General features: G+C 41.5%; 1 protein-coding gene across 3 annotated transcripts in view; it reads right to left on the bottom strand.

The window, feature by feature from the left end:
* MET (MET proto-oncogene, receptor tyrosine kinase) overlaps positions 1 to 24,441 on the bottom strand; it is a 212,544-nt gene that overhangs the window by 21,764 nt on the left and 166,339 nt on the right. For all 3 annotated transcript variants that reach the window (XM_073619840.1, XM_073619841.1, XM_073619842.1), the window contains 4 exons: positions 7,005 to 7,235; positions 4,954 to 5,034; positions 2,269 to 2,450; positions 1,418 to 1,527 (listed from right to left, as the gene is read on the bottom strand). In XM_073619840.1, the coding sequence (XP_073475941.1) occupies positions 1,418 to 1,527; positions 2,269 to 2,450; positions 4,954 to 5,034; positions 7,005 to 7,235 (604 nt within the window). The remainder of the gene's footprint in view (positions 1 to 1,417; positions 1,528 to 2,268; positions 2,451 to 4,953; positions 5,035 to 7,004; positions 7,236 to 24,441) is intronic.

Here is a 24,441-nt window from a genome sequence, read left to right on the forward strand (position 1 = left end):
GAAGAAGGACCATCTCTGCAGAACTCCACCAATCAGACCTGTATGGTAGAGTGGCCAGACAGAAGCCACTCCTCAGGAAAAGGTACATGACAGCCCTCCTGGAGTTTGCCAAAAGACACCTGAAGGTCTCTCAGACCATGAGAAACAAAATTCTCTGGTCTGATGAAACAAAGATTAATTTTTTTAAATTTTTTGGCCTGAATGGCAAGTGCCATGCCTGGAGGAAACCAGGCACCCCTCATCACCTGGCCAATATCATTCCTATAGTAAAGGGGGATGGCAGAATCATGCTGTGGGATGTTTTTTGGCGGCAGTAGCTAGGAGACTAGTCAGGACCGAGGAAAAAATTAATGCAGCAATGTACAGAAACATCCTTGATGAAAACCTGCTCCAGAGCGCTCTGGCCCGGGGCGAAGGTTCATCCTCCAACAGGACAACGACCCTAAGCACACAGCCAAGATAAAAAAGGAGTGGCTATGGGGCAACTCTGTGAATGTGTGAATGTCCTTGAGTGGCCCAGCCAGAGCCCAGACTTGAACCTGATTGAACATCTCTGGAGAGATCTGAAAATGGCTGTGCAACGATGCTCCCCATCCAACCTGATGGAGCTTGAGAGGTCTTGCAAAGAAGAATGGGAGAAGCTGCCAAAAAATATGTGTGCCAAGCTTGTAGCATCATACTCAAAAATACTTGAGACTGTAATTAGTGCCAAAGGTGCTTCAACAAAGTATTGATCGAAGGCTGTGAATAATTATGTGCATGTGTTTTTTTTTGTTTTTTTTTTATAAATTTGAAAAGATTTCAAACAAAATTTTATCATGTTGTCATTATGGGGTATTGTTTGTAGAATTTTGAGGAAAATAATTAATTTAATCCATTTTGGAGTAAGCCTGTAACATAACAAAATGTGGAAAAAGTGAAGCGCTGTGAATATTTTCCAGATGCACTGTATACACACATACACACACACAATGGGGTTGATTTACTAAAGGGAAACGACTGTGTACTTTGTAAAGTGCAGTTGCTCCAGAGCTTAGTAAATGCACAGAAATGTTGCTGACTTCCATCATCCAATCATGTGCAAGCATAAATGCAGTTTTTTTTATTTTCCCTGCACGTGATTGGGTACTCTTTGCAAAGTGATCAATTACCTCATTTTCTAAGCTCTGCAGCAACTGCACTTGCAGAGGGCAATTGCCTTTAGTAAATCAACCCCTATATGTAGATTACTGATAAGAATAATCCCAATAACCTGGTATTGCAACATGAAGCTTATATATTGAATTTATTACAGCTTTTAGAATAAATTCTTCCTGCATCTGAAGCAGCAAAATAGGATTTAGTGAAGATACTGCTCCAGCAATAAGATTTCTAAAACTGCATTAAGCTAAAAAAGTGTCACTAATCATTTACTTACATACAGTTTCTTGCTGCTAGGTCTCGATGGACAAACTTTTTGCTTGCAAGATACTCCATACCTTTAGCAACTTGTAGACCAAATCCTATGAGGTCTTTCACAGTAGGATTCTGAAAAAGACAAAATATACTTGTATGTAATACTACTTCAAGTTAAAAAAGCATTTTTCTCTGGGGTGGCTAGGTAAACCGATCCCAATCTTTAATCTGATTCCCATTTACTAAAGATGGTCTCGTTTTTTAGAATTATTAGATATACCGTACCCTTATTTCTAAGCACTCTGGTGCTTCAGAAAGTGTGTTCTGTAAGTGTTTGCTATACCTGTGGATACACAGGAATCATTTTCTAAACCAATATTTTCCTAGTGCATGCAGTGTCAATAGAAATGACTTATTTATTCACAAATTAGACAATAGTTTAGACATTGGCTGTTGGCCTTATTTGTAGGCTGCATCTAGCTTTTTGTTTATGCACTGCTTTTATTTGGTGCAAGAGCATTGGGTAGTAACAGCAAGGAGGTCAGGGGGACTGTGCATCATAAGGGTACACCTTTCCTAAGTGACTCTTGGACCAGGTTGGAGAGGCACAGTGTAGGCATAGGGGAAGCTTGGAAGATGTCATCCCGGTGTGAACATGGCACGGAACTTTAGAAATTGAATGGTATGTGGAACAAAAACATTTTACATTTTGGAAGCCTCTGCTTTAATGTGAATCAACCTTATATTTTCAGTTTTCTGACCACATAAATATTCTTCATATAAATGGAAATGTAATGTTTATAGTCATTTCACATGATGAGCACACATCAACCATGTATTTAGACTACTGTAGTACCTGTAATGTACACTTACATGAGCTTCATTTCTGATAAAGTTCCTTAGATCTCCATGTTTCATGAAAGGCAGTACTACAAGTGGCGAACCCTCCGTAGGAAGGCAGATGCCTAACAGGGATAGAACATTTGGATGCGTAAAATCTTTCATGATGATGCCTTCCTTGAGAAACTGGGAAACTTCTTCAATATCTGTGATTCCTTGAAAATGGCACCAAAACCACAAATCAGTCAAATATAAACTGTAAATGTTACTTAACTGCATGTATGTTTGGTATGGCTGGAACCAACTCTAGAAGAAATATAAGGAGTCTACAAAGGGTCAAAACTGTGCTATTTGTCAACCTTACTTTAAAAAAAGTGCATATAATGCCTGCAGTAGCTCTCAGTCCCCTCTCACCTCCCACCTATTTCTACTGGCTAGTTAAAAGCTCTTTTGGCTATACTTCTCTTGCGGGTCACAGGAATGCACTGTAGCTTGCTGTCGGCTGACTTCACAAAGCCACTACAGACTCTGTAGGGATACTGACAATAGTGTCGGGATCCACCCAGAGGGCTTTACAGGCATCTGGCTCAGTCTCTCGGTGTGCCGCTGAGAGGCCGAGCCAGCCACTTCCATCCCCTCTCCTGCCCGGCACTCCAGTGAGCGTAGGAGGGGCAGAGCAGAAAGCCAGTGACTAACAGTTTCCACTCTGTGCTCAGAGCGGACCCGAGAACTGAGCGATCAGCAGTAACATGATCACTCAGTTCTCAGGCTTAGAGCCAGGGGGGGACGGCTGCAGCATCAGACCAATGCTGCAGCAGGTAGGTATGTATGTTTATTATTTTTTACCCTTCTCTCACTCCTCTTTTAAGCAATCCATTTTAGTGAGGGGCCTATAGGAATGTATTTGGGCAAAAGGGACCAGGCATGATTTGACCCTACTCAAAGTGTTGAAACTTTGTCCGATTAGAATTACTTGGCATTCAGGTGGAGCAGTGAGTAATGAAAGCTGTAGACATGTACAGGCACTTTGCGACACATTAAAAACTCCACTGAACTATGTCTCATATTTGGTGGACGTGTCCTAAAATTAGACAATTTTGGAGAGAGATAATTCAGAAAATAAAAGAGATAACAAAAGAGGAAGTTCAAGAAGATCCGTGGGAGTGTTTATTCCACTGGACGAAAATACCAGTTAACCAATATTTGAAAACTCTGGTCCCCTCACTCTTGAACGCAGCCAAAAGTTTAATCCCCAGACATTGGCAAGATCCAGATAGCCCTACGTTGAGGAACTGGAGCAATAGAGTAGATGATATCTATAATTTGGAGTACCTGAGATTCAGTGGAGAAGAGGGTTGGGCGGGATTTGAGAGAAAATGGAAGGACTGGTACTCATTTAAGATCACTCTGGAGTTCGCAGAGATGGTAGAAGCCTGATTGGTTTAGGAGTCGGTACCAAGATAGATGTAAGCGATATCAATGGTTGGTTCCAGAGCAGGGGAGGGGAGAGGATAGTACGGGGAGGGGGGGGTTTAAAAAGTTTAGAGGCAATTTGTATCAAGTTGTAGAGAAGAAAGTCTTTGGGTGATTAAACGTATGTTATTAAACTGTATTGCAATTTCATTCCTTTGTACCAAAATTTAAGAATAATAAAAGATATTGAAAAAAAAAAGAAAAAAAAAGAAAACTCCACTGAACACCGAATTACTGTTGGGGAAACTCTTTAGAAACAAGACACTTTTGTAGCCTTGATCTTCTGGTTCCTCACTACTTTTTGCAGTTCCTCCCACCGACTCTGTCACTACAGTATACAGTAGTGTTCAGCAATGTAAAAGAAATGCGTATTTTCTCTCTTACTTGCAGGGGCCACATATATGCAGTTTTAGCAACTAAGTTGCTTTTGATGCCTGCAGTGATTAACACTACATATTTCCTCCAGAAAACTTTTAACGGACCATGTGATATTTATATGTACTGTATGCCTGTGCTCTAGGGCTGTTGGCTACATTCTTGCTTCATTACTTATGACCTATTGACTTGGAACAACTATGTAGATAGGTATTTGTAAATTCTATTGTTACCTACTTGTTTGAGATTATGACTCAATTAGTAGTAAAACAAGGAAAATAATTGACAGCCCTGGAACTTTCACCATTTAATTATTTGCTTGTAGTTCCAGGTTTACCTTAGGTGCTCACATATTTCTATTTTGACAGGTTGCATTTGCTATATGGCAATACATGTAAATCATTGATACATACTGTATATACTATTTCAAGTTATAATTTTGATATAGGCTGACCATTTATATTAAAGTAATACTAAAGGCTGCTGCACATCGTTTTAGCTTAATGCACTTGCAGCATTGGGGGAAAAAAAAGTCCCAGTATTGTATTACCCTACTGGTCCCCAAACACCTTCAGCAGACGTTGGGGACAGGCTCTTATTCCCATCAGTCAAACTGCTGGGTGGAGGAAGCATGGGTGAGGCTTGCTTTTGCAGTGTTTTTCTATGGATGCACAATTCTTGGCACAGCACATGACTAGCTAGGAAGACACCTGCAAATGGGGAGGTGGGGATAGTGGCCTTGCGACCCCTGGGGACCGGAGGAAAGGGACATTTTAGAATTATACACATAATAGGTGAGTGTGGCCCTATTATTCTGAATTTAAAAACAGAGGGTTTAGTATCACTTTAAACTATTTTACAGATACTTACTATTTAAAGATTTGACTGCACAGTGTATTTTCTTTCCATCTGTATCTAAAAGAGTGCCATGATATACACATCCAAAATGCCCTACAATGAAAAAACAATGTTTATTTTTCTGCTGTCTGTTGACAATGATCATATATATTTGATTAAACTGAAATATAGGTTGCAAAATATTATAATCAACTTTACAGTCCGTAACTCTGGTTTCACAGTCATGCTCCCTGTGCGCATCCCACAGTGCTAAGCCTCAATAAGCTCAATACAGCGTAGTTATTTTCACTTCATTCATCCAATCACGTGCAAGCAAAAGTTGTTTACAGGTTGATTTACTAAATAAAAATGACCCACTCACTTTGCAAAGGAACTTGCACTTTGCAAGGGAATTATCCACAGTGCTTAGTGAATGTGGTGAAATTTCCAGGCACATGCAAGGAAAAAAACAGTAGTGGTTTACCTCATTCATTAAAGTGATATTAGGCGCCTTTCACACGGATGGCTGTTCTGCCGCAATTAAAAGCATATAATATGTTCTGTGAAATTCAAGACTCCAGACACTGCGATCAGCTGCATTTGTACAGTGAGATTACCTGCGTTTACCTGCATTTACGTGTGTTTACATGCGGCTGCGTTTAGCTGCGTTTGGAACATTCTTGCCATTTCTGATGTGCTTCCTGTTGCTTTTCTTTCCTTGTTGCCACTGCTATCCACAGGAGAAATAGTTACACTGCGATTACCCGCAGTTATGTGCAGATAGCTGCGCTAAATCACTCCAGGACGCAGTCAATTCTATTTTTTCTATCCGCACGGAACCGCATGTAACGAAATCGCAGCTAAACGCAGTGTGTGAATAGGGCCATAGGGTGCTTTTAGCTGCGGTAGAAAACTAGAAAATCCGCAGCTAAAAGCACCATTCTATCCGTCCATGTGAAAGGGGCCTTAAAGTCTTTTTTTTTTTTTTTTGTTTAAAAATAACAAACATGTTATTGCACAGAGCAGCCCAGATCCTCCTCTTCTTGGGGCCTTTGCCGGCGCTCCTGGCCCCTCCCTCCTGCCAAGTACCCCCACAGCAAGCAGCTTGCAATGGGGGCACCCGAGTCAAGCCACTGCTCTGTGTGTCCATTTAGACACGGACCCGAAGCTCGGCCCGACCCCCTCTATCTCCTTATTGCCTCACTGCATTTGATTGACAGCAGTGAGAGCCAATGGCACACGCAGCTGCCTCAGCCAATGAGGGAGAGTCCCTGTACAGCCGAGGTTCTTGTGCAACATCGCTGGATCGAGATGGGGCTCAGGTAAGTATTAGGGGGGCTGCTGCACACAGAGATTTTTTTTATCTTAATGCATAGAATACATGTCAGCATGTCAGCACCTGTCTTGGCCATTGGAGGACAGGTGGGTTGTGCTCCCATCACAGCCAGAAAGATGGCCACGCTGAGATATATGTACTCTCAGGCCTAGCATGGTCAGTTTGACATAGGAAAGCAAGGGGCCTGGCAGAACCACCAGGTATTTCACACAAAGGATATAATACAAAGAGAACAAGATACTTTATAACACAAATACTGTACATGGTACAGTAGGCACATATCAGGATATGAAATGCTGGGGTAACATATTCTTTAATGTAAATAAACTTTGCAAACTGAACATTCTCTTTGGTTAGTGAACAGTTTCTGATGCTTTAGTAAATAAACGCCATGGCTTTAATTGTAATAGCAACACATTAGAAGTCTTGTCAACAGTCTAATAAGTCTGTGGGGGTTATTTACTAAAGGAAAATCCACTTTGCACTGCAAGTGCACTTGGAAATGCAGTCGCTGTAGATCTGAGGGGGACATGCAAGGAAAATAAAAAAACGCATTTCAGCTTGCACATGATTGGATGATAAAATCAGCAGAGCTTCCCCTCATTTCAGATCTTCCCCTTAGATTTAGAGCGACTGCACTTCTAAGTGCACTTGCAGTGCAAAGTGGATTTGCCTTTCATAAATAACCCCCTATGTGTATATTAGTATTTAGAATATGATAAGAGTCACACATCTAGTAAATACCTACCTCTTCCAATTACTTTATTGAAGTGTACAAGAAGGCGATCCACTCCAATAACCATGTGCTCAACTTTTTTCATAAGATCTGCACTTAGGGCATTTATATCAATGTGGACATATGTCTGCAACAATGGGCTGGCAATGTCTGAATCTCCGCTTGACAATATAGGAGAGAGGTCCCGGTGAGGGTATTGAGTTGATCGGCATGACCCACTATGAGACGAGTTTGGAAACTGATCTGCAGATTTGAAAAGATATTCCAGATGTCACAAAATCTTACAGAATCTATTAAGAAAACAGTGTTTAGACATGCAGAAGTTCAATAGCTATGATAATGTTTTTGTTGAGTCTGTCTAGGTTAGTAGTAATTGTCCCACTAATCCCCAGTTCATTAACAGGTTGATTATTTATTTACCCTACAAAATTGTGGATTCCCTTACATATGAATGACAGACACTCTTCAGGGAAAACGTCATTACTTAGATATTGTACTACTCTTGTCATCTAGTGGCAGACAACCAGCCAGGCTATTTACAAAGAACGGATAAAAAAATGCTATGGACATGTAACATTTTGTTTTCCTGGCATTAATGCAATTATTATCTATACCAATGTATGCTTTATATGGATTATAATCAACATTGTGGATGACCAATGTCAAATCAGACATACAATAGATACAAATCTTAAATCTTAAAGTACATCAATGCTAACCTAATTCTATCTGCCATGCCCACTGCCCTTTCTCTTACCAATAGGCATGAAATATTAAACAAACAGCTGTCAAGTATTTACCTGCAGCTCCAGGCTTTCCCTAGATGCTGCGAGCTGGTGCGTTTTAAAGTTTTGTATGTCAGGCCATGTGGGTAGGAATTAGCTTAGCTTTACTGTTGACTGTGAGATGTACAAACAGAGGCTAATTGCTGTGCATGGAAGGCTGTTCTAGACCTGTTCTGCCAATATCTAATGTATGGCCTACCCAGGAAAATTGAGGCCAGAAGATATTTTACTGCACACTAAGTGGCTGCGCTGTAAGATATAGTTATACAAAGCTTACACTAATCTATATATCTGCACAATTCTGATTGTTGGTAAGTCAGTTGTAGATGTTGCTGCCCACATCTGAGACTAAAAAGCCTTGGGTGGCTTGATCAGCTTAGATATTCCTAATTTTAGACATGTGACTCTTCATACTGTTCCTAACTATTGCTTCATCAATAACCAGCCGTTCCCCTGACTTGCACAAGCTAGTATTTCACCTATTCATTTTTTCATTCTATTTCTCTATTTCTATTTTATTGCCAGCCAGTTCAGCAAAAAATATCTTTTAATGCTGATACATTATATTATTTATAAAGCAATAGTATATTCTTAGAACTTTACAATCGGATTACAATCACTGGCCACTTTTTTATTAGGTAAACCTGTTCAATTGCTTGGTAACACAAATTGCTAATCAGCCAATCACATGACAGGAACTCAATGCATTTAGGCATCTAGACGTGGTGAAGACGACCAGCTTCAGAATGGGGAAGAAAGGGTATTTAGGTGACTTTGAACGTGACAAGGTTGTTGGTGCCAGAGAGGTTGGTCTGAGTATTTCAAAAACTGCTGATCTACTGGGATTTTCATGCACAACTCTCTAAGGTTTACAGAGAATGGCCTGAAAAAGAGAAAATATCCAGTGAGTGGCAGTTGTGTGGACAAAAATGCCTTATTGATGTCAGAGGAGAATGGGCAGACTGGTTTGAGATGATAGAAAGGAAACAGAAACTAACATAACTACTCGTTACAACCAAGGTATGCAGAATATCATCTCTGAATGCACCAAACCTTGAAGCAGATGGGCTACAGCAGCGAAACACCACACCAGGTTCTATTCCTGTCAGCTAAGAACAGGAAATTGAGGCTACAATTTACACAGGCAAAATTGGACAATAGAAGATTGGAAAGGTGTTGCCAGGTCTGATGATTCTTGGTTTTAGCTGGGACATTCAGATGGTAGGGTCAGAATCTGGCGTAAACAACATGAAGGCATGGATCCATCCTGCCTTGTATCAATGGTTCAGGCAGGTGGTGAAATGCAATGAGGGATATTTTCTTGGCACACTTTGGGCTTCTTAGTATCACTTAAGCATCATTTAAACGCCACGGCCTGCCTCAAAATCACAAAGATCAAATCATCTCACCACTGGTTTCTTGAACATGACAATGAGATCACTGTACTCCAATGGCCTCCACAGTCACCAGATCTCAATCCAATAGAGCACCTTTGGGATGTGGTGGAACGGGTGATTCGCATCATGGATGTGCAGCAACTGCATGATGCCATCATGTCAATATGGACCAAAATCTCTGAGAAATGTTTCCAACACCTTGTATGCTATGAAAAATTAAGGCAGTTCTGAAGACAAAAGGGGGTCCAATCAGGTACTAGCAAGGTGTACCTAATAAAGTGGCCGGTGAGTGTATGTGCTAAGAGTTGGTTTCGATCAGAAATAAACATCACTTAAAGAAGAACATTACATATAATAACAATGTCTGCTGCAATATCAATGTTTCTTGCTGAAACATATTATAATATTTTATGCTAAATAAGAAAGTTTATCATTTAAGACATGTACATTGTTGCTCAATGAGAACTAGAGTAATAAAAACTGGAGGAAAGGAGTATGCATTGCTCATGGCATCTGGCAATCAACCTGCTGCTATCTGCCAAGGTAAACAAGCAAGCATTGGCTACTGGCTGTATGCATTCTTTTTCACTCTGGTTATTTATCTTAATATATGTTTGATTAAATCCGTAAACTAAAAGGTGTCAAAGCTGGGCATTAAACAGTAAAATTTGAAAATATTACTGGAATAAAAAATAAATAAATACATTTGTAGGTAATATCTTATAGTGAATGTTTGCCTTGGAAAATCAAGGTTCAGTGTGCATGAAACCAAGGAAATGCCAGGAGGTGATTCATATCCTGCAGTCAGAAATGGGAGTTTTGTTAGAAGTCTTCCTCTTATCAGGCATGCAGAAAAGCAGATAGAAAAGGAAAAAGACTTATTTCATACACAAACTCCTTGTTATCTGATCAGCAGAGGGAACAGGACTAAACAATCTCATGAGCTAATCTGGAGGGCTGTTATACAGCACTGAATGTAGGGCTGAGCAATTCTCTATAGGCTTCCACTTAACTCATAGGATTAAAGTATCCTTTACAAGCAAAACCCTGAAGCTTGTTCATTTCCCTTGCTTATAAAAAATAAAAAATATACATGTTCTTACAAGTCACCACTTCTTCTTAACATCAGACTCAGGGGGCGATTTACTAAGAAGAAAGCACTGCACCAGTTCATACATTAATTGGTGCGCCGGAAAAGTCATTAATTGAACGTGCAAAACGGCGCACATTGAAGTGCAAATAACGATGATAAATACCCGCATATGTAAACTGCAACTGGCGCTAGGGTAACCGCGGTTTTCTCATTGATAATAGCACACGCCCAATACAATTGGTTAATTTCATCTCATTGGATGTCTCTTGTTAGGCAATTAGTAGGTGTTCTCAGTTAATTAACCCTTTTGATGCTAATCTCATTCCCATAACGTCTAATATATCTTTGAAATGTGTTGTTTTTCTTTTTTTACCCAAATCTTTCAATACATTACAAAGAACAGAGAAGTGTTTCTAAACCCAATAAATTAATATTTTCAGATCTTTATCTTTAACCACTTGAGGTCCGGGCCATAGCCGAATGACGGCTACAGCGCGGACCTCAATCTCCGGGAGGACGTCATATGACGTCCTCCCCTATGCACGCGCACCGCGCGCACCCTGCGCACTGTGATCACCGAGTCATGGAGACTCGGATGATCACATATCCGAGTAAGGGGCCGGTCCCGGCCCCTTACCATGTGATCAGCTGTCAGCCAATGACAGCTGGTCACATGATGTAAACAAAATCTCGGTGATCGGTTTTGTTTTCTCCTCACGCTGACAGCGTGAGGAGGAAAAAAAAGCCAATCACCGGCTTATGTCAAAGGGACATCGGTCCCGAAGAGGAAGGAGGCACAGATACCTCATCTGTGCCTCCAAGTGCCATCTGCCAGTGCCCACAGTGCCCACAAGTGCCACCTATTAAAGCCCACAAGTGCCACCTATTAAAGCCCACAAGTGCCACCTATCAATGCCCACAAGTGCCACCTATCAATGCCCACAAGTGCCACCTATTAGTGCCACCTAGCAGTGCTGCCATCAATCAGTGCCCAACACTGCCACCCATCAGTGCCCATAACCACCACCCATCAGTGCCCATCACTGCCACCTATCGGTGCCCATCAGTGCCGCCTCATCAGCGTACATCAACGAAGGAGAAAAATTAACTGTTTGCAAAAATTGATAACAAAATATAAAAAAAATATAATTTTTTTTTTTTAATTCTGTCTTTTTCAATTTTTTTAACAAAAAATAAAAACCGTAGAGGTGATCAAATACCATCAAAAGAAAGCTCTATTTGTGGGAAAAAAATGATAAAAATTTCATTTGGGTACCGTGTTGTATGACCGCGCAATTGTCATTCAAAGTGTGACAGCACTGAAAGCTGAAAATTGGTCTGGACAGGAGGGGGGTTTAAGTGCCCAGTAAGCAAGTGGTTAAAGGTGACCATACACTGCAATCAGTTAGATCTTAAATAAATTTAATTTAGTGCACGAGCCTGTTTGTTTTCCTATATTTTAAATTAATTGTTCAAGTGCGTCTTCCTATTACCTATTTTGCCTAAATATCGAGTTGTACAGAGACTGGCCAATCAGATTGCATAGTGCATGACCATCTTAGGTGCCAAATTTGGAATGTAGATGTGCCATGACCCACTTGTATCTTCCAAACGAGATTTCTTGGGCATTATACAAGGCACATGAGAAAAACACCTTTTTTCAAGACATGCTAGAGTGATCAGGAATCTTCAAACTACAGCTCTCCAGCTGTTGCGGAACTACACATCCCATGAGGCATTGTAAAACTCTGACATTCACAGAAATCACTAGGCATGATGGAAATTGTAGTTCCAGAACAACTGGAGGGCCGTAGTTTGAAGACCCCTGTGCTAGACCATTATTATGCCTCCAGAATTGGGAATGTGGCATCTACTCAACTTCTCTCTGCTGGTGGACACAAGAACCTACATCTATAGATATATCTATATATACACACACACTGAAGCAGGAAGCAATATACATAGGCCTGGAAGTGAATCTGTACACAGGAAGTAGGTGTACACCACCCCATGTAAAAATAAATAAAAAATTATCTTAATTTGCAAATAAGGATCATCACTTCCTCAGAGAACAGTGAGCGGGGCATGGTGGTGGGAAGAAATTAGCAGCCGTACAAGCAACTTCCTGGAGGGGCATGATGTCATTCCTGTGTGCTGGCCACCACTTCCGGGAACCAGATATGCGCCACGGGTACATACCTCCGCGCACACAGCAGTTGCGCATCTCACATACACAGCGGTTGCGCATCTAGATGCATTTGGCGCATCTAGCTGCGGGAACCCAATTTTTATGGAGATTAATAGTAAAGCAGATGCAGATTTCCAGGACTGGACTAACAAATGTTTATAGTGAAAGGCAACTGGTGTTTTCTATTAAACAAGGTCTAAATGGGCCATTGACATGCATCACAGTTGAATTTACTTTTGCTTGGGGATAGAGTGCAGAGAGATTAGATGTCTTGTTAGTTTTTGGGGATGTCTGCATCCCTGATAGGGTGAAGACACCTCCCAAATTTTGCAAGTTTCTCCTTTAAATTTATTCACTTCCTGTCACATAGCCAAACAGGAAGTGAGGGTAAAACTCTACCAATATCTTTCCTTGGGGACACACAGGTCAATCTAAATAGTTTCCCCATTAGGTAAATTGCACTCTAGCACTTTGCTGTGTACACCCCAAATTATTAGGTATCTTGGACTTTGGGTTCTATTTACTAAAGGCAAATCCACTTTGCACTACAAGTGCACTTGAAAGAGCAGTTGCTGGAGATCCGAGGGGGACTTGCAAGGAAGATAAAAAACAGCATCTTTGCTTCTACATGATTGGATGATAAAATCACCAGTGCTTCCCCTCAGATTTACAGTGAGTACACTTGTATTGCAGAATGGATTTGCCTTTAATAAACCCCAAAATACCTAATAATTTGGGGTGTACACAACAAAGTGCTAGAGTGCAATTTGCCTAATGGGGACACTAGTTAGATTGACCTGTGTGTCCCCAAGGAAAGACATTGGTAGGGTTTTACCCTCACTTTCTGTTTGGCTATGTGACAGGAAATGAAGCCAATTTTCAGAAAAGGGACACAAAGCCCAACCTAAAAAAGACAAGCAGGGATTCTAACACTCACTTGGTTTCCCTCAAATGCCCACAATTAGAATAGGATTGCCTTGAGCTAGATTTTAGCTCAGTGCTCTAAATGAGTGGTTCTCAACCCTGCCTCAAGTACCCCCAACAGGTCATGTTTGCAGGTTTTCCTTCATCTTGCACAGGTGCTTTAACCACTTGCCGACCGCCGCACGACTATATACGTCGGCAGAATGGCACGGGCAGGCAAAAGGACTTACAGGTACGTCCTTGCCTGCCCGCGGGTGGGGGGTCCGATCGGACCCCCCCCCGGTGCCTGCGGCGGTCGGCAAATCTCCCCCGGCGATCGGTGGTGAGGGGGAGGCCATCCATTCGTGGCCCCCCCCTCGCGATCGCTCCCAGCCAATGGGATCATTTCCCTGCCTCTGTATTGTACACAGAGGCAGAGGAAATGATGTCATCTCTCCTCGGCTCGGTATTTTCCGTTCCGGGCCGAGGAGAGAAGACAGGTATGTGAGTGCACCAACACACTACACACAGTAGAACATGCCAGGTACACAAAACACCCCGATCCCCCCCCCCGATCGCCCCCCGATCCCCCCCCAATCACCCCCCCCTGTCACAAACTGACACCAAGCAGGTTTTTTTTTTTTTTTTCTGATTACTGTATTGGTGTCAGTTTGTGACAGTTACAGTGTTAGGGCAGTGAGTGTTAGGCCCCCTTTAGGTCTAGGATACCCCCCTAACCCCCCCTAACAAAGTTTTAACCCCTTGATCACCCCCCGTCACCAGTGTCGCTAAGCGATCATTTTTCTGATCGCTGTATTAGTGTCGCTGGTGACGCTAGTTAGTGAGGTAAATATTTAGGTTCGCCGTCAGCGTTTTATAGCGACAGGGACCCCCATATACTACCGAATAAATGTTTTAACCCCTTGATTGCCCCCTAGTTAACCCTTTCACCATTGATCACTGTATAACCGTTACGGGTGACGCTGGTTAGTTTGTTTATTTTTTATAGTGTCAGGGCACCCGCCGTTTATTACCGAATAAAGATTTAGCCCCCTGATCGCCCGGCGGTGATATGCGTCGCCCCAGGCAGCGTCAGATTAGCGCCAGTACCGCTAACACCCACGCACGCAGCATACGCCTCCCTTAGTGGTATAGTATCTGTACAGATCAATATCTGATCCGATCAGATCTATACTGGCGTCCCCAGCAGTTTAGGGTTCCCAAAAACACAGTGTTAGCGGGATCAGCCCAGATACCTGCTAGCACCTGCATTTTGCCCCTCCGCCCGGCTCGGCCCAGCCCACCCAAGTGCAGTATCGATCGATCACTGTCACTTACAAAACACTAAACGCATAACTGCAGCGTTCGCAGAGTCAGGCCTGATCCCTGCGATCGCTAACAGTTTTTTTGGTAGCGTTTTGGTGAAATGGCAAGCACCAGCCCCAGGCAGCGTCAGGTTAGTGCCAGTAGCGCTAACACCCACGCACGCGCCGTACACCTCCCTTAGTGGTATAGTATCTGAACTGATCAATATCTGATCTGATCCGATCAGATCTATACTGGCGTCCCCAGCAGTTTAGGGTTCCCAAAAACGCAGTGTTAGTGGGATCAGCCCAGATACCTGCTAGCACCTGCGTTTTGCCCCTCCACCCGGCCCAGCCCAGCCCACCCAAGTGCAGTATCGATCGATCACTGTCACTTACAAAACACTAAACGCATAACTGCAGCGTTCGCAGAGTCAGGCCTGATCCCTGCGATCGTTAACAGTTTTTTTGGTAGCGTTTTGGTGAACTGGCAAGCGCCAGCGGCCTAGTACACCCCGGTCGTAGTCAAACCAGCACTGCAGTAACACTTGGTGACGTGGCGAGTCCCATAAGTGCAGTTCAAGCTGGTGAGGTGGCAAGCACAAATAGTGTCCCGCTGCCACCAAGAAGACAAACACAGGCCCGTCGTGCCCATAATGCCCTTCCTGCTGCATTCGCCAATCCTAATTGGGAACCCACCACTTCTGCAGCGCCCGTACTTCCCCCATTCACATCCCCAACCAAATGCAGTCGGCTGCATGAGAGGCATTTTTATGTCCTCCCGAGTACCCCTACCCAACGAACCCGCCCAAAAACGATGTTGTGTCTGCAGCAAACGCGGATATAGGCGTGACACCCGCTATTATTGTCCCTCCTGTCCTGACAATCCTGGTCTTTGCATTGGTGAATGTTTTGAACGCTACCATTCACTAGTTGAGTATTAGCGTAGGGTACAGCATTGCACAGACTAGGACACACTTTCACAGGGTCTCCCAAGATGCCATCGCATTTTGAGAGACCCGAACCTGGAACCGGTTACAGTTATAAAAGTTACAGTTACAAAAAAAGTGTAAAAAAAAAAAAAATATAAAATAAAAAATAATAGTTGTCGTTTTATTGTTCTCTCTCTATTCTCTCTCTCTCTATTCTCTCTATTGTTCTGCTCTTTTTACTGTATTCTATTCTGCAATGTTTTATTGTTATTATGTTTTATCATGTTTGCTTTTCAGGTATGCAATTTTTTATACTTTACCGTTTACTGTGCTTTATTGTTAACCATTTTTTTGTCTTCAGGTACAGCATTCACGACTTTGAGTGGTTATACCAGAATGATGCTTAAAGGTTTAGGTATCATCTTGGTATCATTCTTTTCAGCCAGCGGTCGGCTTTCATGTAAAAGCAATCCTAGCGGCTAATTAGCTTCTAGACTGCTTTTACAAGCAGTGGGAGAGAATGCCCCCCCCCACCGTCTTCCGTGTTTTTCTCTGGCTCTCCTGTCTCAACAGGGAACCTGAGAATGCAGCCGGTGATTCAGCCAGCTGACCATAGAGCTGATCAGAGACCAGAGTGGCTCCAAACATCTCTATGGCCTAAGAAACCGGAAGCTACGAGCATTTTATGACTTAGATTTCGCCGGATGTAAATAGCGCCATTGGGAAATTGGGGAAGCATTTTATCACACCGATCTTGGTGTGGTCAGATGCTTTGAGGGCAGAGGAGAAATCTAGGGTCTAATAGACCCCAATTTTTTCAAAAAAGAGTACCTGTCACTACCTATTGCTATCATAGGGGATATTTACATTTCCTGAGATAACAATAAAAATGATTAAAAAAAAAAAAATGAAAGGAACAGTTTTAAAATAAGATAAAAAAGCAAAAAAATAATAAAAAAAAAAAAAAAAAAAAAGCACCCCTGTCCCCCCTGCTCTGCAAGCGTCGGTCTGGCGTCAAATGTAAACAGCAATTGCACCATGCATGTGAGGTATCACCGCGACGGTCAGATCGAGGGCAGTAATTTTAGCAGTAGACCTCCTCTGTAAATCTAAAGTGGTAACCTGTAAAGGCTTTTAAAGGGTTTTAAAAATGTATTTATTTTGTTGCCACTGCACGTTTGTGCGCAATTGTAAAGCATGTCATGTTTGGTATCCATGTACTCGGCCTAAGATCATCTTTTTTATTTCATCAAACATTTGGGCAATATAGTGTGTTTTAGTGCATTAAAATGTAAAAAAGTGTGTTTTTTCCCCAAAAAATGCGTTTGAAAAATCGCTGCGCAAATACTGTGTGAAAAAAAAAAATTAAACACCCACCATTTTAATCTGTAGGGCATTTGCTTTAAAAAAATATATAATGTGTGGGGGTTCAAAGTAATTTTCTTGCAAAAAAAAATAATTTTTTCATGTAATCAAAAAGTGTCAGAAAGGGCTTTGTCTTCAAGTGGTTAGAAGAGTGGGTGATGTGTGACATAAGCTTCTAAATGTTGTGCATAAAATGCCAGGACAGTTCAAACCATCCCCAAATGACCCCATTTTGGAAAGTAGACACCCCAAGCTATTTGCTGAGAGGCATGTCGAGTCCATGGAATATTTTATATTGTGACACAAGTTGCGGGAAAGAGACAAATTTTTTTTTTTTTTTTTTGCACAAAGTTGTCACTAAATTATATATTGCTCAAACATGCCATGGGAATATGTGAAATTACACCCCAAAATACATTCTGTTGCTTCTCCTGAGTACGGGGATACCACATGTGTGAGACTTTTTGGGAGCCTAGCCGCGTATGGGACCCCGAAAACCAAACACCGCCTTCAGGCTTTCTAAGGGCGTAAATTTTTGATTTCACTCTTCACTGCCTATCACAGTCTCGGAGGCCATGGAATGCCCAGGTGGCACAAAACCCCCCCAAATTACCCCATTTTGGAAAGTAGACACCCAAAGCTATTTGCTGAGCGGTATAGTGAGTATTTTGCAGACCTCACTTTTTGTCACAAAGTTTTGAAAATTAAAAAAAGAAAAAAAAAAATTTTTTTTTTTGTCTTTCTTCATTTTCAAAAACAAATGAGAGCTGCAAAATACTCACCATGCCTCTCAGCAAATAGCTTGGGGTGTCTACTTTCCAAAATGGGGTCATTTGGGGGGGGTTTGTGCCACCTGGGCATTCCATGACCTCCGAAACTGTGATAGGCAGTGAAGAGTGAAATCAAAAATGTACACCCTTAGAAATCCTGAAGGCGGTGATTGGTTTTCGGGGTCCCGTACGCGGCTAGGCTCCTAAAAAGTCCCACACATGTGGTATCCCCGTACTCAAGAGAAGCAGCAGAATGTATTTTGGGGTGCAATTCCACATATGCCCATGACCTGTGTGAGCAATATATCATTTAGTGACAACTTTGTGCAAAAAAAATAAAATAAAATAAATAAATTGTCACTTTCCCGCAACTTGTGTCAAAATATAAAATATTCCATGGACTCAACATGCCTCTCAGCAAATAGCTTGGGGTGTCTACTTTCCAAAATGGGGTCATTTGGGGGGGGTTTGTGCCATCTGGGCATTTTATGGCCTTCAAAACTGTGATAGGTAGTGAGGAGTAAAATCAAAAATGTACGCCCTTAGAAATCCTGAAGGCAGTGATTGGTTTTCGGGGCCCCGTATGCGGCTAGGCTCCCAAAAAGTCCCACACATGTGGTATCCCCATACTCAGGAGAAGCAGCTAAATGTATTTTGGGGTGCAATTCCACATATGCCCATGGCCTGTGTGAGCAATATATCATTTAGTGACAACTTTTTGTAATATTTTTTTTTTTTTTTTTGTCATTATTCAATCACTTGGGACAAAAAAAATGAATATTCAATGGGCTCAACATGCCTCTCAGCAATTTCCTTGGGGTGTCTACTTTCCAAAATGGGGTCATTTGTGGGGGTTTTGTACTGCCCTGCCATTTTAGCACCTCAAGAAACGACATAGGCAGTCATAAATTAAAGGCTGTGTAAATTCCAGAAAATGTACCCTAGTTTGTAGGCGCTATAACTTTTGCGCAAACCAATAAATATACACTTATTGACATTTTTTTTACCAAAGACATGTGGCCAAATACATTTTGGCCTAAATGTATGACTAAAATTGAGTTTATTGGATTTTTTTTAGAACAAAAAGTAGAAAATATCATTTTTTTTCAAAATTTTCGGTCTTTTTCCGTGTATAGCGCAAAAAATAAAAACGGCAGAGGTGATCAAATACCATGAAAAGAAAGCTCTATTTGTGGGAAGAAAAGGACGCAAATTTCGTTTGGTTACAGCATTGCATGACTGCGCAATTAGCAGTTAAAGCGACGCAGTGCCAAATTGTAAAAAGTGCTCTGGTCAGGAAGGGGGTAAATCCTTCCAGGGCTGAAGTGGTTAAATCAGAGTCAATGGCTTGGTATTTTGGACAGCTATTTAGCTAAGATAAATTCCCAAAACATGTCCTGTCGGGGGTACTTGAGGACTGAGGCTGAGAACCACTGCGCTAAAATGGAAAATTGAATACCTACCTCTCTGTAATTTTCCTTTCCTGGTGCCTATCCATGGCAGCATACGCATGCATATGCTACCATGAAGGCACCAGGAAAGTAGCTTTTAGACAAATCCCACCTTTTTTTGTTTCGTCATGCCAATCAGCCTAATTAAGCTGCAGCTGGGAAATCTGTTACATGAAAATTGTTTAAGGGGGGTGTAAAATGCATTACTTGGATTGAGCATGCATCTGAAAAACAAATTATTAACAAAACACATAAAACATAAAAATTTGCTACAAAGTTTATTGGTCAAGAAAAAAGGACTTGGAAAAGAGCAAGAAATCAAAAAACACATATATGTTAATTTGAGACACTAACAGAATATGGTTTTGAGGTCTGACCATTTTGCAGAGAAAATTAACAGGAGTTAAAAGGACTGCGCCCACAAACGGACAGTCTCTTAAGGATTTAAACATTTAGTAGTCACAACAGCTTGAGGAAGATTTTGCAAAATAATGCAGCACAGACAATTAAATCAAAGCTTTAACATATATGGCAGCTGCAAGATTTAACCAAAAACAAAAAATAGCCTGCCCCTAATACATACAAGGCCATTGGAGTCTGTTAAGACTTAAATGAGAACCCCCACGTGAAAAATAACACCCCAAACTAAAAAAATATTGTGCCCCTCCCACACACTAACAAACCCCTAGCCAAACACAGCAAGCCAGCCCACAAAGGGGGGTGGATGCTTGGGAGCAGGAGGGGCTCGGGCACCCCAAAAGTCAACCACCTTGTTCCCATATTCAGGGGGACAAGGGCCTCTTCCACACAACTCTGGGCTGGGATTATGGGGGGATGCAGACAGGGGGCTTTATGGAATGTGGAAACCACTTTAAACTAGTGGGTACAAGGTGCTTTGTGGTTGGTATTGGGCTGAGCCCAACATGCCCCAAAGGCAGCCAGCTATGTTGAGTGTTTGTGGCCTTGTATGGTTCAGGAGGGGGTTGGGCGATCGCTCTTCTGGCCCCTTTCCTAGCTGGCCCTGTTGTATGCTCTGAAAAAGGATGTGGTTTGGATTGGTGAAGGCAACTCACAGCCTTTTGAGAATAGAGTGGAGTGTGGAGTTCCCCTTTAAAAGCAAAAAAGTTAGCCCATGGAAATCCAAGGGGTTAGAGGGGGAGACAAGAGCATTGGAGAATGGAGTGTGGAGTTCCCCTTTAAAAGCACAAGTTAGCCCATGGGAATCCAAGAGGTTAGAGGGGGAGAACAAGAGCATTGGAGAATGGAGTGTGGAGTTCCCCTTTAAAAGCAAAAGTTAACCCATGGAAATCCAAGAGGTTAGAGGGGGGAGACAAGAGCATTGGAGAATGGAGTGAGGAGCTCCCCTTTAAAAGCAAAAGCTAGCCCAAGGAAATCATATGCATTAGAGGGGGAAGGTTAAATGCCCTTTTAGAAGGAGCTAGAAGAGCAAGAGTCTTTTTACACAATTTTAACAAGGTGCGTGTCACATGTTGGCAACATAGCATGATAACATGACCGATGTGCAAATCTCCTTAAAAAAATACATAAAGGTGAACCAGCGTAAAAAAAAAGTCAAGTTTAGAGGTGCGCCCAGCTTTCTCTTAAAAAGTTACTTTCTCATTCTATTTTGGGCATATTTGTTATTTGGGCAGTTGTTACTAAACTTCCTCACATCACCTCATAATATTGGCACCTCCATCTTATGTTAATATTGAATTGAAGATGCTGTGCGCCATGTCCATAGTGGCGCACAGATTGCATTCTCCCGTGCGCCGAGATCGCTATAGTAAATGGGGGATTCGCGATCTGTTCCCAGCGCACTATTTCGTAAATATGAAAATGTGTGTTGTGCCTCGCCGTGTGCCTCTACTGATGACGCACGGCTTTCGTAAATCACCCCCATAGTTTCATTAATAAGAAAATAACATTTTAGTTTAGTAATATATCATTTTACATACAGTATATTAGGAATAATGTATATAAATATGAAAGGAGTTGCTGTTATCTATAAAACAAATGTTGTTTGGTACAAACCTAATATAGACTTTAAATCAGAATATAATTATTGTAAATAATACGGTACACGCGGTCCCCTAGTTACAAACATCTGACTTACAAACGACTCCTACTTTGTATATGTATTTCAGTGCAGAGCTATTGTGTATTTGCAGCATTTTAGCTGCACTGATATATGGTTGACTGCTTGTCTAAAACACAACAAAAACTTGTTAAAGCACAGGTGTAATAATGCATATATTATAGTATGAATATAGCCAGCACAGTCCAGACTTAAACAAAGGGAGAAAGATGCCACTCTAGACAGAAGTTCTGTGAAACACACGCCCTGTTAGGGCAAACAGGTGCAGGCTCTGCAATGGATCAAAGAGGAAGAAAAATTCTATGATTAAGCATGACCTATACTGTGAAACGCGTTAGCTATTGCCTCTACCTCTGCATAGCATGGACTGACTGTTTTGGATTTTATATTTCACAATAAAGGTGTTGTATCAGTGTGCAGCCGTCCAGGATTGTTCTTGCTCTATGAATATAGCCAGTTATGAGTTACAGGCAACTTTGTCCTAATTTATGTAGAAGTGGAAGTTCCACTTTTGGTTGGAACTCTGCTTTAAAAATCAACTTGGCCTGCTAAAACTCACCAGGAAATAGGCCTATTGTGTTAAAGGCGGGTCACCCGAAAGTGATATATTATTTCTAGATAGTGTCTAGTGGGCTGTATGAGTTTCTGGCTTCCTATATGTCTTGGATACCTTCACAGCAAGGTCTCTTAGCTACAATTCCTTAATCTGTTCCTGTCCACTGGGGAATTTTGGGTGTCCCTTGCTCCTCCTGTCGCATTCTCCATGGAAATAGTGTGCATGGACACGTACGATAACACTATTTACTTTTAGAAGCAGAAAAAAAATGCTCAAAAGCTGCTGCTAGGAGTGTTTTTTTTTAAGCTAGTGTGGAGCTATTGCACAAAAAGGTTGCTTAGCTCCTCCACTGGCAGCCCTTGCCAGCGTTGTCTGTTCCTCCCTTCTTCGGGTGCCTGTAGCAAGCCAGGTGCTAAGTATGCACCCATGCAGGGTCCTGAGCCGTGCTGTGTGCATCTATAGACACACTGTGATGGTAAGCCATGCCCCCCTCCTCACAGGAGTTTGATGATGGCAGAAGCCTATAACTCTGCTGCTGCCAGTTTCTCCTGCTAAAGCAGGAAGTAAGGGGAGCGGCGCTGGAGCTGAACACTGAGCTGAAATGGTGACATGGGGCCAGGTAAATGTTTATTGACAGAGGGGGTAGGACAGGAAGCAGGGTTTTTTTTTACCTTAATGCAGGGAATACATTAATGTACATAATGTTTAGCCTTTTGAATCACTTTAAGTGCAGATACCTCCTGAAATGTACAATAAGTTCTCATGTGGTTTAACTTTCTAAACTGTACCGCAATTAGTTTGAATGGTTTGACCCTTTAGAGGCTCAGTCAAAAATACCATCAATCCAGCAATTTTTTTTCTTTAAGGTTAGTTTTGTTCAAAGTGGAAAAACACCAGAAATATTGGTTCTTGCTGTTATCTGTGTCCTTGCTGTGAAGAACTCCCCTCATTTCTGGTTGCAGTGACCACACAGGAAGTGAGAACTCACAAAAGCCATTTCTTTCCATTTCAGAGACTATTACAGTCATTTACACCTCAGAAACTGGAAAGCCTCATACACACGATCGGATTGTTGGCCAACAAAACGGTGGAATTTTGTCCGAAGGCTGTTGGCCCAAACTTGTCTTGCATACACACGGACACACAATTGTTGGCCAACAATTACGAACGTAGTGAAGTACTATGTTGTTTTTCAGCTCTTTAGCACCACCCTTTGGGCTCCTTCTACTAATTTCGTGTTAGTAGAAGTTTAGTGAGTGTTGATTAGCGCTTTTCATTTCGTACTTTTCATTTCGTTTCTGAACAGCCGTTCGTCAACCAAACATGTTGCGGAATCGGAGGAGATAACGTGTTATTTATTATTGGCCTTGGAATTATTGCTTTGACATTATTTTTTTGGTTAAATAATGATTTGATTTGGTATATTTTCTATATTTTTGGATGCATAGAATGCACTTTTTGGTTAAGTTCTATTGGCAGATAGCATGTCTAATTTTATTTGTTTTTTTTTTTTAATGCACAATAAAAAAATTGTGGAGAATACTACTTAGCTATGTGTTTTACTTCAAGTGACATTTTGGGAGTAGGCAGTTACATTTTAAAAAATACAATGTAAAATTGACAAGGGACACCAACATAGTTGTATCTTTGATCTTAAAAACTACGGGATAATGGTGTTGTGGTAACTTGGCCAAATAAAAAAAAAAGCATAATAATATTATTCTTGATATCTCTAGAAAAAAAAGCCACTCCATCAGTATCATCAGCAAAGCAGCTTCATTATTATCCCATTAAAGAAGAGCAGAATATGTGCTGCATTTCGAGATTTCATAATTTGCCACGTCACAAATTTTAATTATCCATTACGAACGCTAGTTTACAAGACCGACCATTTCTGGCTCGTCCTTGCTTCTGAGCATGCGTGTTTGTACTTTGGGCTTTTGTCCGATGGACTTGTGTACACACGCTCGGAAAATCCAACAGACACACATTTGTTAGCGGAAAATTTGAAAACCTGCTATCCAACATTTGTCCATGGAAAGTTGGCCAACAATTGTCCGATGGAGCATACACGCGGTCAGATTTTCCACCAACAGCCTGTCATCATACATTTCCCCTCGGAAAATTGGATTGTGTGTATGAGGCTTTAGTGTTGTCACACAGTATGGGTTGTTATTCAGTAGCAGTGAGATATCCTTCTTGAAATGATGTGATCTTCTGGATGCTGGCCAAACTCAAAACCTCTTCTAAATATCTTTCCACCATTATGGTCCTCTCTGACTAATATCATGGTCCCATTGGTAAAAGAATTAGTACAGACCACAATGTGAAAATGGAAATCCACATATAAGCAGAAAATATTTAGAATTTTTGCAGATACTAAAAAACAACTTTGATAGCTGCAATTTTGTAAATTGAGGGGATCCCTGTAACAGTTTGTTCATACTATATAGTTCATTTGTAGAGTGTATTTAACACAGCAGAGATTTCTACAAAGGTTTTTGTATAAAGTATGTATTGTTTATACATGAGCCTAAGAAATGGCAGAGGGCTATTGCATTATGTCACCTTAAACAAAAAAAGTCTGGGGAGGGTTATTAAGAGAAT

Source organism: Aquarana catesbeiana, linkage group LG03, assembly GCF_042186555.1.
Source record: "Aquarana catesbeiana isolate 2022-GZ linkage group LG03, ASM4218655v1, whole genome shotgun sequence".
Classification (NCBI taxonomy): domain Eukaryota; kingdom Metazoa; phylum Chordata; class Amphibia; order Anura; family Ranidae; genus Aquarana; species Aquarana catesbeiana.